Raw genomic sequence first — 17,001 nt, forward strand, 5'->3', positions numbered from 1 at the left:
AGTGTTTAGTTCTGAAGGCTGTGAAGTACCAACATATTCTAATTTTGTTTTAAATAAGCATTATTTCACGTTGTCAATGATAATAGTGAAATTAATACATGCAATGATGATTTCGTTGTGGTTGGTGTTGTCAGTTCTATATTTTTTCCACAGAAATATAATAGGTAGGTATAATAAATAAACACATCAAGTGTGAATTAAATAGTACGATAAAAAGTGAGAAAAAAAATTAGCTGCAATCAGTATAGGTAGTCAAACCATTATTTCGATTGTATAGATCGGTTCTCGCGCAAAAATACTCGAAAATCGTTGACCAGATCAAAATGTAATGAGACGTTAATATTCTACTAACAAATGCATCCAATACTAATAATAATAGTGTCCAAAATAACTTAAAATAAAATGTACCAAATTTATGATGATAATGTAATTTTGCTAAATGGCCAACTTGCAAATCATTCTAAATAAATTGTTTTCGATTAGTACTGTAGGCAAATTTAATAAAATCGTGTATACACTAATGCGTATGTAAACACATAAGAAAATTTCATTGATTTTAGGTGGGTAACTGACTCTTGAATTCTTGGGACATTGCTTGGAGCTGCATAAACTATGCGTTAAACAATTGTTTGGTTTAAAAGTTTAAGGCAGCAGCATGGTATACTAACATTAATAATATTATGTACTTAAAAGAATAAAATCTCGGCATTTTGTACAATTCTAAGTTTATATGATGTTGTGATGTAAATATTATCATATTTAAATTAAAAAATACACAGCTCGGTTAAAATATCCGTAAATGTAATATCGACAAAAAAATACATAATATGCATACATATCCCAAGAAATATGTTGATATTATATTGTGACATATTAAAAAATAAAATAAAATAATAATAATGATAATCGTAAGGAGGTACCGATATTGTAATAATATCGTCCGCATTATCGATCCATCTGTCATAAAAATTACAATCATAAATTAATTTTTGGTTTGTTTATTTTTATTTTTTAATTAATAGATAAGTATTAAAAAATAACCTATAAAACAAAATATTTAATATCAGTGCTAAAATGTTTGCTTCTAATGCCTATATGCTAATTACTACTGGACGACACATATAGAGACACATATGACACAAAACAAAGTTGTAGATACCTGTATTATACTTGTGAACATATCGCAAGAGCATCAGCTGAGGTTATCTGTATATTATAATTATAAGCTAACCAAAATATGTAAGTATAGTATAAAAAACAAACATGTACAATTTCGATCAACAGCGCAATTTTGTGTTATTATTATTAATATCAACGAAGTAGTAAAATTTGTAAACATTTTGCAGGTGGAGTTTTACTATACTAAAAGTTTACTTTTTTTATTTTAACCAATATTATAGTTACGTGCTATTTTAATCTCGTAAACGACATCGACACCAATTCTGTACATAAATATAAATAATTCCCATGCTGTTACCTTATACCTTTATTGAAATAGTTAAATGTTAAATTGTTACACCAGATAATAAAATTAGTAATATTATGAGATAACTAGAAGGGGGGTTTGTTATTATAGGCAACAAAAATCTACTCATTCTTGATGAAGTTACGAAAAAAAAAATAAAAAAAAATATTACAATAATCTGGGTTCAAAATTTCGCAAACAACAAATTATAAAATTATTATGTATTATATTATAATCAATTAGTCATTTCTTAAATCGTTTACAAAATGAGAACAAAATGATGAGCAATCTGACTATGTGCTGTCAGAAAAAAAAACCAAATACAAGCTTTATGAAATATTAAAAAAAAAAAACCAAAAACAAAATTACAATTTATAATTTGTAAACTTACCCAGGTGCAAAGGAGTTCCAAAATTCACTATGGTACATATTCGTTTCGAAGTGTACGAGGACGGACAATAGAAAAAAAGAGAATGAAAAAGAGAAGGAATATTACCAAAATACCATTTTAAAATATATAAAAAAATATCTTATCGTCTAACTCTTGTGAGCTCTAGACATCTTAAACAAACCAAATATGAAAATATTGTACTGGACATTGAACTAGTCCAGCTGATGTTAGTAAATTACAATTTCTTACAAACGCATAAGTATGGCGGAGTTCGTTGGTAAATGATAAAATGGTGTTTTCTTTAAATTATATTTACAATAACATATAGTAAAATTAAAGAACGCAGTTTTATTTCAATAAGTTGATTTGTTTAAGATGTCTAAAACAATGTTCTTAAATCATAATATATTATATAGGCATTATACATAGATTTTTGAGAATTATTAAAAGTGTGGTTTTTACTTATATGAATTGTGTTGCGTGTTTTAGTTTTATTACTTTTTTTTTTTTTTTTGATAACAATTTAAACCAAACATTAGTATACTAACCATCTTAACAGCGTTAGATTATTTATTTATTAATTAAATAATTCAACTATATTATGTTGAAAATTCTGTTTTAATAACCAAAACGAACTCCACCTGCATTTTGAAAAGTCTCGTAATGCACGTTTTTCATATGTTGATCTTGATATTATCAAGCTTGTCGTTTCACAATTACGTAATTTAAGTGTAAATGCGATTATGTAAAATACACGTATATATACATAAAATGATATAAATATATGTATGTATATGTGTATATAAATATATATATATATATTGTTTTTGCCGAAAGCCAAGCCTTTTGGAACAACATTTTTATTCAGAAAAGGGTACTACACAGGCAGCTACTTATTACAAATAAAGTAAGAAATGAGTCACAAGTATTTTTTTTTTCGAGACGTACACAATGGAATTTCGACATATCTATGTAATAAAAGCATTAACACACACAACACAGTGTTGAAAATAAAATAAGTAAAACAAGTAAAATAACAATAAAAAAAAAAAGATAGTAAAATCTATCCAACCCCATACACCTAAAAATATTATTATTATTACTTATTATTTGTATATCAATGGAATATAAAAAATATGGTCAACGAGACTGATATTATAAGAGTTTTACTGATCTATTTTGTAAGTACTAATTAACTTATAAGTTATGACATTACGTCTATTGGAAAAAATTCGAAATACAATACATAACTAATCTATCAATGGATCTATCATTAGACACTTTTTTTCAAAATGTCTAAATCGCTTATTTTTTAAATTGATTAATAAATGATAATAAAAACATCGAGAATATCTTATTTTATTTTTTGTTTTAACTAACGGCTATATTTTTTTCTGAACAAAGGATCAACATTAAAAATAATAATAATAACAAATATGAATCAGAAACTAAGAATTTACAAATTAATGTATCGTTATCGTTTAAATTCGAGAATAACCATCTTATCTATGATTATAGTAGTTAATTACTGTATAAAATATGCTTTTAAAAAAAATGTATGTATAGATTTATCAATTAAGTTCAAGCATAAAATATCTTTAAAACTATTTGATACTCCGATAAATAATGGTTATGTATAGGTACACACAACTTATACTTTGTGTGTGCCTTTAGGTACTTTGTTCAAATTTGAAAATATTCAATTATAATTGTACTTAATATGTGAAACATTATACATTTTTCTAAATGAGTGATTGAAATGTATGTGTATATAATATATGTATGAATAGGTGTAATGACATAACCTAATACTTACTGCTCTCTATATTCATCCAAATGTGCATAGCTTTGGACACTATGCTCTTCTACGAGAAATTTCACTCTTTGATAAAACGAAGCAGTTACCGAAGGTGGCTGTTTTCTTAGTAATACATCAAGAGGATCATTGGAAGCTAAACACATTATATGGTCAGTGCAGGAAGCAGAATTACAGCACTCGCTATCCGAACAATCAGTCATTCCATCTAAACAGTTATAAACATTATATTGTACATTATTATAAAATGGAATGCCTATTCAATCAAAAATATTATGTTTCAATAAATAATATACATTTTTTTGGTGGTTTCAATAGCAAATCATAAATAAATTGTATTATTTATGTAATATAGTAAAAAGATTTAAACATTATATATAAATATGATTTTTATATTAAGTACATTTCATATTTTTAATGATTCATAGAAATTAAATCACTAGATGATAATAATTAAAATTAGTGATAAACTGATAAGCAAAATTAATCATGATCCTGCGTCTTGTTGTAAATGTAAAATAAATGCAAAAATAGTAACTGCACTAGCAAAACAAAGAAAAGACTTTAAGTGCATCTATACTGGTACCAAAACGAGAATTGATTAAGAATTGAAAACTCTTGCTAATACAGTACGAATTTTAAACTTAGTAGATATCCTATAATTCGTGTATTTTATAGCTTATTATAGTGCGGCCAGCGAAATTAGAAGTGTTATTTTTATTTCTTAAATCAAATGAGTTTTTTGGACGAATAATGAAATTAAAATAAATTTTTTATGACTTTGGCATATAAATAAAAATAAAACAAAAAATGTAAAATGTAAAACCAAGAAACTCAAACAGTATTGATTTTTAATTGTTATTTTAAAACATTATAAGTGTTGATAACAAAATATCTGAATTTGTAAATTGTGTACTGAAGTAAAATAAAAGAAAGTGTGTACAATAATAAAGTATCAAAACACTTCAAAACTTACAAAAAAATATTATCAGAACATAAAAAAAAGACACTAACCATTTTTTCCAAAAAAACTACATAGGTATCTACGTCAACTTAACTGTGTAAATGAGTTAGGTATTTATAGTTTATATTATATACATGTATATTTAGCGAACTGACTAGACAGCAATACTAAGACTGAATCAACAAGATAAAGGACACAAACAATATTTAGTTGATCATAACGATATTAATTCTAAGGATAAGTAAATAAGCCAAGACCAAAAATGCCAAATATTGATATTGGTCTTTATTTGCTCATTATTAATTAGAATATAGGTGTACCTTGATCATTATCGATTTCATCATTGCATTCCATTTCTAAACGAACCGAGCAGCTTTCTCCTTCCCATCCATCGTTACATACACAACTGTACATATTGTTAATTAAGACGCAATTTCCGTGATTACCGCAACCATTATCGCAACCCTCTGAAAAATAGAGCATATACATTATAGTCGATAGTGCTTAGAATAAAAACAATGTTGAACTATATTATGAATATTATTTTTAACTCACGAAAAGTACAATGTTTGCCGTTCCAACCTCTAGAACATACACATGTACCATTTCTACATTGCCCATGTTCAGAGCATCTTTCGTCGCAAGGAAGTTGATCACATTTATCACCTGTCCATCCGATATCACATTCACATCTACCTTGATCACATTTGCCATGTGGACCACAGTTGAGATTACACAATGCTGAAATTAGTAAAGGATGGACATGTTATCAAAGATTTCATTTCTTGACATGTGTGCATAAAACGTATAATACCTTGTGAACAATCTGGCCCGGTCCAAAATTTATTGCAAATACAAACTCCCGTTTCTAAGTCATATGTGCCATGGTCTGAACAACGAGGGAGGCATTGGAATACTTGCTTGTTCATTAATGAACAATCTTCGCCTTGCCATCCAGCTTTACAATAACATTTACCCGATACACAAATACCGTGGCCAGAACAGCTTTTATCCATACAGTCCACTGAAAATGGAAATATATCTTTATAATCAAATAATAAGCAAAACGATTGCAGTACCTTCGTCACAATCATCTCCTTTCCATCCCTGTTGGCACTGGCATACACCGTTTTTACAAACACCGTGTCCAGAACAATCAGCTACTCTACAATCTGTTTCAGGTATATCGCATTCTGTACCTTTCCAACCTTCTTCACAATGACAAAGGCCTCCGCCATATTTTCCATGGTTCGAACACAACATCGGACATACACCTTTATACATTTTTCGTAAAATATTAAAATTTAGAAAAAAAAATTTAAAATGCAAATATATTTACTTTTAGAACAATCGTTTCCTTGATATCCATCTATACAGTCACACTTTCCGAGATAACAGGACCCGTGCCCAGAACATTCGTTGGGACATGTCGTTGAAACGTCTTCAGCTTCTGCGATTTTAAGTACTATCGTATGCGGTCGAATATCGTCGTTATAAATAGATAAAAACCATCGACCCGTGTCTAGGTATTGTACTAATGTTACATTAACGACTAAAGGATCTTTTTCAATTATATCTGCCGACCTGCGACTTAACCTGTTGTCCAATTTACCCCCTTTAATGAATTCCGAAAAATCATGTTGGGTTATACTAGGAGCTACGTTTCGTCGACCATATACAGCAAAATTAGCTCCCCATGGTAATGTTAGGTTGAGTCTCATAAACACTGGCTGTTTATTATAAAACTCCAAGTTCCAAAAATGGTATGGATATACATTGGAACTGTATGGAGTATTAAAACTAGTTATCTCCAATACTGAGGGCCATTGATATCTAGTATGTTGGCGATGCAAATCACTTAGATCTTCTGGAGTAACATCACTTTTAAATTTACCACGTGTTGATACATTTGAAGTAGTAGTAGTTGTTAACGGTGGTGCTGTAAAAAACGATATTAAATATTATGTATCAAGACAATTTATCAAAATAAATTGAAGTTTGTTACATATTTGTTTACCAAGCGTGTAAAACAAACCAAATATAATCTATATTAGCATTAACTTATTTCTAAAGAATGAGCTGATTGAAACTAATGATCTGAAAATCTAATCAATATAACAAGATATACTTAGTAATTTTAGTATTTTTTTTCTGTAAAAACGTACCTATTTCTATATGTTAATAAAAATGTATGACCTTACTAGAATAAAATTGTATTCATTTAAAGTTTGGATTGTAATAGGTACTCTAGTTACTAGAATCTAATATCTAAGATCAATAACCATCGTCCGAAATTGTCTTAATTAATGGTGCAGTATTAATATAGAAACAATAATAAAGCCATACATTAACTACCTAATAGTTGGATGTTTTCGTTTTAAATCTAGTTTTATATAAACTTAATTAAATACATAAGTATAATTTATTTAAATATCAATTTGAGATTCATAATGAAAATTCTAGGAATTAAAAATACGATTACCTATCCATGAGAAGTATTCAAATAATATGATATATATTTTAACAAAAAAGTATTTAACTACTCATATTTTTTGCTTTATATTAAAAAAGAATGATTGATTTGGATGTTTAGAATAACTACCAAAAAACATTTAAATAAAATTATTTATTGTTATTAATACGTATTACTATTCAGTTTAGAGGATAGCGCAGTTTTCTCTTGGACCTACGACCAACATATAAAAAACGCATTTATGTAAAATATTTTTTTTTCTTTTAGAATAAAATCATTCTACTAAGTACAAAAAGTATAGAAAAATAATATCATATTATATTATGCTTTATGATTTTACTTTAAAATTCTTTAAAAACATAAAAAAAAACAAGATTTGGAATGAATACGTTTTATTTATTATTTTGCACGTGGATTTAAAGATTATAATATGATAGACAATTTCAAAAAAAATCCTTACAATAAAAGGAATTCAGTTTATTCTAAGAAATGCTTAACAATGACAGTTATATAGATGATAAACGTAAGAATAATTTTAAAAATGTAAATATATTAAAAACGATGCTTTTGTATTGGTAATCTATTGACCTTAACTCTCTATAATCATAATAATTTTAAAAAAACTTGCACTAAAATTCAACGTAGAATTTTTTCTAAATAATAAGTTTACAAAAGTGTGTGATATTATATTCAAAACGGTTAACATTAACTTATAAAATGTTATAATATTTAATCAAGATTTTAATTTTAAGTAATTAATATTTAACTTAATGTGTTGAAAACTAATCCTCTAAAGCCATTCTTATATTATACGCAACAACAAATGTTCATGATAAAAATTAATTGTTTTAAATACTGGATTTAAGTTATAAAAGTAAGGTATTTTAATTTGAATTCAAATAAATATTATTTTAATAATATTGACGATATTAAAATTCGATTATTTCAAACCTTCAGTTGTAAGTTTCAGCGAGTTTTCCGAATCCATTGCAATAGCCTTTGATTTTTCCAAGAAAACGCATTTTTCTCTAGTATCTGTACATGATTTCCTTACAGCTATTACCAAATAAAAATAAAATCGTAAATCACAATGAAATTTAACTTCTCTTCTATATTTACTAACCCATTAAATAAAAAAGAAATGATGTGATTACGCAGGTAAAGAATACCAATAGAAGAAAACTGCATTTCCAAGTGCATTTTAAATTGCATTTTTGTTGTATTTCTTGAAATCTTGAAGTTGAATATGGTGAATATTGAGAACTTAATCCCGTAGACCTTAACGGAAAAACTGGTACTGGCGGATTCGCCCTTGAATTTGTATTAAGCTCACCGGGGAACATCATTTTGAATGATTTTTCACTTCAAATATTAACATGCTGATAAACTGTCCATTGAAATCCTAAACAGAATATAAAATATTATTAAAACATTTTACTTCCGTCAAAAATTAATACAATTTAGAACTACATACTAAATTAAAAATATTCAAAGGTTAATAAATACTAAATATATATAATATATATTTAAATTTATTAGTTATGTCGAAAAAATCGAATATATTTTCTATACTCATAACTAAAAATAAAATTCTCATCATTCGATATTTTACATATCATATTAAAATATGCTAATAAAAATATCATTTATTACTTTATCAGTGTAAAATTTTATAACAAATCATTACTTACAACAGTGGATAACGATATTATTTAAATTCATATAAAAAGACATAAGTTATTGATTTTAATTTTCAATAAAACATTTGAATTTATTAAAAATTGATAGGCGGTATTATACGTTTGTTAAGAGTAGGTAAAATATAGTTTTATTTTAAAATTAAATTATGTACTGTCTGTTTAATGTTAATCATAGCTAAGGGCGAGATTTTTTTGTCTTCATTGTTTTGTAAATTTTGTTATCAAAATAACCAATACTATTTTTTTTTTAAGTGTAGCCAACAAAAAAATATTCTACACGTAGTTAAAAAAATAATAATAGAATATAATGATTAATAATGATAATTATATAAATTTAATAATAATTATTTATTATCAAAAAAAAAAAAAATATTAATAATAGATTTATAAACAAAATAATGAATTTTATAAAGTAATAAAAATGTAAGGTTTGTTTGGTTGATATATAAAATTCAAGTTTCTATAAAATAGATGGTAGATGGATATTAATTTTACTAATACACCCAAGAATTTAATCTACAAGCTATAAATCGATTCAACAGACACTAATATAAAATTAAAGTAGGTACCAACATAAAATAATATTAGGTGTTCTTACATTTTATTATTTACTATTACCAGACTTAATTAATAAAAAAGTCTAATGTCTAAATAGTTTTTGAACGAAATATTATGTTAAAACAGTAAAATTATGTAGAAATGAAAAGCTAATAGTTTTAAAATCAAGCAGTTTTAGTTTTAGAAATTTTGGTCAATGTATATTAAATATTTTATTAAAAACTAAAACTATAAGTAAGATAAAGATGATATCAATGTAAGTATAACTTACTTATACCTAACAGTATTGACACCATACACATTTCTAATACAGTATGTGTCTACACTTATTCTTTATACACAAAATAGTTTTGTAAAATTCTAAAAATCAATAACAAAATAAAAGGGAGATTTTCCTTTTTATTATTCAACGGTAACGCATAAAATCTTTTATTAGAAACAAATCCATACCATGAATGACTGAACATACACACACATATCTTATAACTTAGCACAAAAACTCGATTTTAAAATATTACATAACTATTTACTAAATCACATTGATAAGGTTTTTTTTTGGTTTTATTACCAAGCTATACACGAAAAGTAAATAAATATTGACTTTCATGAATAGTATTTTTCCCAACTTCGAATTCGTAATATTATGCTCTCTAACCTTTGGTATAATGAATGTTTGTACAAAATGTACTCTATACATGTTCTAACTCCTACGAATATAATAGTTTCTTTTCCAATAGAAAATTGATACATTTTCGTAGTATTATATACATGAATCTTTCATCTTTTTTTTTGTGAAGAAAACTACTACCTAGTTTAACAATGACAAATATTTTTCACTTCTAAAAATCCTTTTATGGCAGTTCAAAAATGTGTGAATACAACACGTTTATAGATTATAATTAAATAAATTGAAATTTTAGAATGGTAATAATAATTTGTTAAAAACTGTTTTACCTACTATTAAACGCATAGTATAAAATAACTAGCGTAATATTATAATATGGAGGCGAACATGCTACAGTGAATCATGAAAAGTGACATGTTGTGTCATTGTTAATCTAAGTTCAATGTAATCAAAATTCTGATGGTCGGATTAGTAATGTAATGTGTAGAGTCTTCCATTTCTCAGTAATAAGTAGTAGTAGCGAAGTAATAAGCTAATATCTATACACGTTTTCTAAGTAAAATACAAAAGGAACCTAATTAATTTAGATATCTATTTAGACATACATAAATTATTTTAATCATCGTAGATGTTGTATGAGTCATTTACAATCTATAATCAATGATGACGTTATTATAAATATATATTATAATGAACTACCGTTAATATAAATTTATATTAATACTATACTCAAATAAAAACTTATTCGCTTCACAAATAAGCCACATGTCAATAATTTGTATATGAGATCGTATTCTAATCAACCCATCTGGTTCAATATAGAGAGTAAAATAAAAAAAAAGTTCATAAAAACGTTGAAAAAAATATTTGATAAGCAACTACATTCAACTTATAACAACTTGAGCAAAATAAAATAAAATTAAGCTAAAATAAATAGTAGGTTATTTCAATAATTATTGTTTCGATTATTCGATTAAGTTTAATAGCGAATACATATAAATGTAAATTTGTCTATAAAAAAAAAATTGTAAGCCTCGGTCAATTTGATATTAAACAATATTCTTTTTTTTGTTTTTTCTGGTTATACATACTACTACTACCTATCTAAGAGTTTTAGCCGTCACAAATAATATTCCATTATAAAAAAATGTGAACATTGTGTTTATATACTAGGTAATATAATAATTCTCCAATACTTTTGAAATGCAGTTCTACAATAATATTATAAACTTATATTCAAATACAGCACACCGGTATACACGAGTACAAGAAATAAGTTTGAACAAAGTTTTTCTGTATCACAAAAAAGTGAGTTATAATGTAGGTACTGCCAGTTTTCATAAGGAAAATAAAAAAAAGTTACATAATTCTCAAAGTACATCGCATATAACTATATAAGTACTAAATAGTAAGTAAAAAATAACCCCTACATTTCAGGACTTTTGTACTTAACCGGTATTGACAATATAGAGTGGCTTGATTGAAATACGTCTGAAAATTCGTTTTAATAATAGGGCTTCCATTTTATAGAATGGAAAAGAATCCTGTAACAATCCAGTCAGGCTGATCAGAAAAATTTCTTTTTTAACATGGACGACAGTAAAATTGAACAAAGAATCAGTTTCTGATTCAATAAAGCAAAAACTGACAAACTCACCTACTCTCTTTTTATACGAATAGTCGAGCTTATTGAAATTGTATTCAGTCTTTTTAATAAAAAGTATACTTTCTAAAGTATAAATCCTCGAGTGATCCGTTTATTCACGCTATATTATTCATTTTTGAAATGTTTATTATTTTTATATTAAACTTCTTATACTTTGTAAATCAATTTGATTCATAAATTAAAATATAATATGAAGACTCTTCGGAAACATTTTAATTCGTATTCAAACTAATGATTATTTAAAACGATTCTATGTTTGCGAATCAACAATTATTACCATTATAAATATTTATCCACAGCATCTATGGTCTTTATAGATTTTTATACTAGAAGTTTATAGTTAATTATGTTTATTTCCTGGACAATTAAAATGTATAAGTAATATTAATATTTTATTATAATAGGTATGCTAATTTTATGATCAGTTTTATTTTTTAAAAAGAAAAATCTTATTGATATTAGTTATTACTCACCAAGCATAAAATATAATTGTAAAACAGTTTACAATACACAGCACACTCAGAAATACAGAATATATTTCACTATTCAGTAGTTAATAATATTTTATAAGGAATATAATACAATACGTTTACATGTTGTAAATAATGTATTAATTGTAAACCAGTCATTTCTTATAAGAAAATTTACTGTTTGCAGTTATTCAAATTATTACAAAGCCATAGTTTTATTTTATTTTTTATGTTTGTTTTATGTCAGCAACTATTGCAATATTTATTTGTTTTCTCTCACTGATACACTCATTATAGCATATTTTCGTTCAAAAACTCTAATTTTGAGTTATTCACATTAGTATTACATTGAAATTACCTATTATCAATTTTAAAGTTAAGATTATTATCTGTTTGCACTTCATGCGTCAACTTCTTTAAAAATATTTAAATTAAATTTTTCTGCAATATATGACATTTTGTTAAATAATTTTTAATATGTATGATACGTTTCTAAATTATAATTATACTAATATCAAATATGCCTATTATGCGTATGATAATTCAACAAAAGTTATTTTTTAACTAATGAAGTATCTATTGTTATATTTTTTATGTTTATTTAATTCTTTTTGGTAGTTTTTTATATTAAATCCAGTTATTCTTAATATAAATTTACAAAAATATGTTCTATATTAAATTTATTTTTATTTAATAATTGGTTAAACAATATAAATAAAAGTATTTAAAAAATAACTAATTACATGTTTTTATAGATTTAAATAAATTATATTACAAAAAAATAATTTGCAATATAATTAAAATCATATTATATATATATACTTATTAATACAAATAACGCATACAAGTATAAAAAAAATCGTTTTAAAATATTTAAATAATGAAATGTGTTGTTTCTTTTAAAAAATATCTGATAGGTGTATTCACTACCTATTCAATGTTTATGAGATTTTTATTGTGTATTTTTAATTTTACGTTTAAATGTATGCAGTTATTTATGCAGCAAATAACATATCAACATCTAAAGAAGTTATACTAAAGTAAATTCATCTTTTATTAAAAGAGTATAAATACATTTTGAAAATCTTTGGTAATTAATGAAACCAAAATCTAGTGAGAGAAATAGAGCCAGTAGTGATATAACTATTTAATAATTATCACCATCTATACCTACTACATACCTATAGTTACCATAAAGCATAAACACCAACTTATACATTTTAACTAATATACATTAGACTTTTGATTGATACTAACTGTTAGCCAGTCTTTAACTAAGTTTTTATTTTATACTAATTGTAGTAATGTGTAAAATTAAGTTTTCACTAAATTGACATAACTTTATTAAATTTTTAACGTCTAACAAAAAAAAACTTAAGACTTGGAAGAATCTACAATGTTATCAAATTGTTTTTATTCATTCTATCTTAGCCTCTAGGTATTTGTTCATTAATTGAAATTCTTTCAGTAAACTCTTCAATTTAATTTTGTTACTAGTTTTATATGATGCGAATGCGCTTGAGCTAAATAAAGAATCAATATAAACGATCGTTGGATGATGACCATAAAATGTATCTTATAATCTAAAATCACTCCCACTTCTGGAATAACTAGAATAAAAGTGTTTTTCTATAACGAAATATTTTTATTTTTAAAACGTTATTTTCTATTTTATAATTAACATTAGTCCCATGCGTACGATTAAGACAGTCCGGTGTGTTATTATCTCTGCCATATATCGCCAAGGGCTAATAATAACAATGTTTTCTTTTCATCACAAGAACCACATCTGGTGTTCCTTCTTAAAATTATTTCGCCTTTTGATGTTAACATAGATATCAAATAACAACCCTTTGTATTAATCACTTAATGACAATGATATGATAATTTTATATTATTATTAGTTGTTTATTTGATTGAACAAAAATACAATTCACAGTAGTCATAATAAATCGCAAAAACTACGAAAATCTCGTCTATTTGTATTAAAAGTTGAGGAATTATTAAAAATTAAACATATTTACACCTATCTTACTAACAGGTTTCATTATTAGGAATATTAATCATAGTAACACATGAAAAGTTCGTTTGTTACATTGTTTTGTATTTATTGTTACATCAAACTAATAAATAAATAATCACTAACCTTATGCCATTCGACAACTCACGTTTATTTTAACACACATTGGTTGTCAGTAAAGAAAAATAACGAATAAAAGAAGACCACTTTTGTTAAAACTGACCGATGTCAATGATTTGACGTCCCGTTTATGTTCGGAAAGCGTCGAGGGTAGTCATTTAAATTTTGGCGTATACGCTTGCGCACATGATGCACAACCGCGTCGAACGAACATGCCCAGAATGTATAAACGCAATTCATTGGTCTCTTATAGATTATTCTACACTGAGGTAATTTTGTTAAATAATATTAAATTACAGGCTAATTTAATTATAACGTTAACCTAATGTACTCTGTTTGACGATTTATAATAATATATGGTAAACATTTTATTCCGATATTCATACACAAGTTAAAATGTAAAAGTTATGCTACATAAAAATCAAGGAAAAAACACGGAAAAATAACTTTCCTAGCTTTCACGAAAAATAGCCAGTTTCATTTCAGTTGACATTTTATTATGGCGTTAGACAATTTAACAAATCAAGATCTTTAATTAAATGTTATTTTAGTTTAAGCGCATTAGCTAGACCCTTCTGACATAAAAAAACAATTTTTGCAAATGTCTTTATTTTATATTAGTTGTTATATGTAACACATGTGCATTTAACAATTAAAACCATGCTTCATAATAAATTGCAGGTATTGCATTGTATTTATTTCTTTAAAACTTATTGGATTAGTGAAAATTATTTATTTTACAGTAGGTTTAGACGCACAACACGCTTAGTGTTTACGTCTATCAATTTAAATGGACAAGGTCGATAGGTATTTTAAAAAAAATAATTTTTAGGAATTGTATAGAAATAATTCAAATGTTTGAATTAAAAAATTACAATTGATTGCATATGATAGAGGAGTAAAATATTTTAATTTAATAAATTTAGCAAAATAAATTTAAATATTTGATTTTTGGTGAAACGTATTATTTTAAAAATAATATTATGAATTAAAATTTTAGTCAAATGACGGTGTTAACGTAGTTTTATTTCTTCGTTTTTAAATAGAAGTATTTAATAGGTATGTTTTAATGTATTCGACATATCTTATACAGTTAAAGGTACTTAAAACAACACAGTATATTATTTATATTTTGAATTCACGTGTGTAGTGAACACATCTAGGTACTTGGTTTTCGCATACCCACTATTTTTTATTTTTGTACTTGTCTTTCAATTTGTTTATCAAAATTAAAAAAAAACTATACTGTATTTCCGAGTAATATTTATAAGAAATAGGATAATAATTCAGACTTGTAAACTTGATCAATATATGTAATAGTTATAGTATCATATTTTATGTTTATTATTAAAAAAAAAAAATTATTTCCACACAAACGTATTTTTATAATAATTATTTCGTAATAACTGAAACAAGTGAATAAGTTTTCAAAAAGGATTTTGATGAATTTTAAAGCTCTTGGTTTCTAAGTACTATACTTTTTTGCGATACCCACATAATGTTATCGATCTATAGTATATACGGTTGTATGAGTGACTATCTAATAATTCAGGCAATTATAGTCGAAAATCGCATTACACTCGGCATGATCGACGTTTTGGTTTCGAGTTGCGAAGATAGAAGAACGGGGAGGGTAGGGAAAAAATTATAAATCAATGTCGAAAACCGTCGTGACACCTATATCACCCGACCGACAACACGAGCGTTACATGTTGGGAACCGGAAAGCGAACAATGGTGACAGTGACGTTTTTTTTTTCTTTTCTATAGGCGTGTTATAAAGTACGCGATCATCACGTACGTATATGAGGTAGGTACCTATGTATACGTCGCAATAGTCGTCGGCAGATTTTCTCGTATAATTACGTCGACCAACACGACAGACCAGATAATCAGATATAATAATAACGACGACGAAAGGGATAATATTATAATTCAAACAACTCGCAGGGCGTTGTCATATCATAATAATTATGTCAAACGAGTGGCGTCTGCTACTCACCCTTTGTCGTTCGGGACACGGTCGGCGGTGGCGGCTCTGTCGTCGATGTGCTCTCGCGTTGCAGCCACCCGGTCGTCAAAGGCCGAACAGGCGTACCGCCGCCGACGGCGGTACACGTCTCGCAGGGTACATCGCGAGCGAGGCGACGATCGGAGACGATCGCGAACCGGACACGAAAATAACGCGAAAAACCGTACGACGGACGGGACGTAACGGTGTACGGATACGACAACGATGTACGCGGCCGTGCGAGCTGTTTATTTGAAGCGTTTCGTTTATTTCGGGCCGCGAACGGACGGTGTCTGGAGAGCGAATGCGCGCGACTACCGTCGAAGGAGAGAAAAAGGAACGAGATACATAGGACGAAAGAGAGGCGGCGAGAGAGAGTGACAGAGACAGACAGACGGGGAGAGAGAGAGAGAGAGAGAAAGCGTTCGATCAATTATTATACGGTCGAACGGTGGCGGCGACGGTGCAACTCGTCGGGCGGACGGGCAAATCCATAATGTGTCGCGCACGCAACGGCGGCGAAGCTGTCGGCGAGGGCGAGAGGGACGACGCGCGTGTCGTGCGCAAGTCCACCCCGCGGCCGCGGCCCCGCGACGCTCGCACAAGGGTCGCCGCCGTCGCGGTCCGTCGTGCGCCGTCGCCGGTGCGTTCGCGTTTCGCGGAAAAGGGGGGTATTTTCGTAGTCCGTAATCAAAGCCAAAGCGGTTTCGTGGATTTAATTAA

The 17,001-nt window shown here is 27.4% G+C and overlaps 1 protein-coding gene across 2 annotated transcripts in view; it reads right to left on the reverse strand.

Moving 5' to 3' along the window:
- Positions 1-16,751, reverse strand: part of LOC114120319 (teneurin-a) — a 31,265-nt gene extending 14,514 nt beyond the window's left edge. For both annotated transcript variants that reach the window (XM_027982192.2, XM_027982191.2), the window contains exons 1-10: positions 16,270-16,751; positions 8,233-8,511; positions 8,061-8,165; positions 5,976-6,575; positions 5,716-5,910; positions 5,451-5,660; positions 5,192-5,377; positions 4,957-5,103; positions 3,673-3,880; positions 1,857-1,883 (exon numbers count right to left, since the gene is read on the reverse strand). In XM_027982192.2, coding sequence (XP_027837993.2) covers positions 1,857-1,883; positions 3,673-3,880; positions 4,957-5,103; positions 5,192-5,377; positions 5,451-5,660; positions 5,716-5,910; positions 5,976-6,575; positions 8,061-8,165; positions 8,233-8,455 — 1,901 coding nt within the window. In that variant the 5' untranslated portion in view covers positions 8,456-8,511; positions 16,270-16,751. The remainder of the gene's footprint in view (positions 1-1,856; positions 1,884-3,672; positions 3,881-4,956; positions 5,104-5,191; positions 5,378-5,450; positions 5,661-5,715; positions 5,911-5,975; positions 6,576-8,060; positions 8,166-8,232; positions 8,512-16,269) is intronic.
- Between the last annotated feature and the right edge of the window lie 250 nt (positions 16,752-17,001).

This window comes from Aphis gossypii, chromosome X, assembly GCF_020184175.1.
Source record: "Aphis gossypii isolate Hap1 chromosome X, ASM2018417v2, whole genome shotgun sequence".
In the NCBI taxonomy this organism is placed as follows: Eukaryota; Metazoa; Arthropoda; class Insecta; order Hemiptera; family Aphididae; genus Aphis; species Aphis gossypii.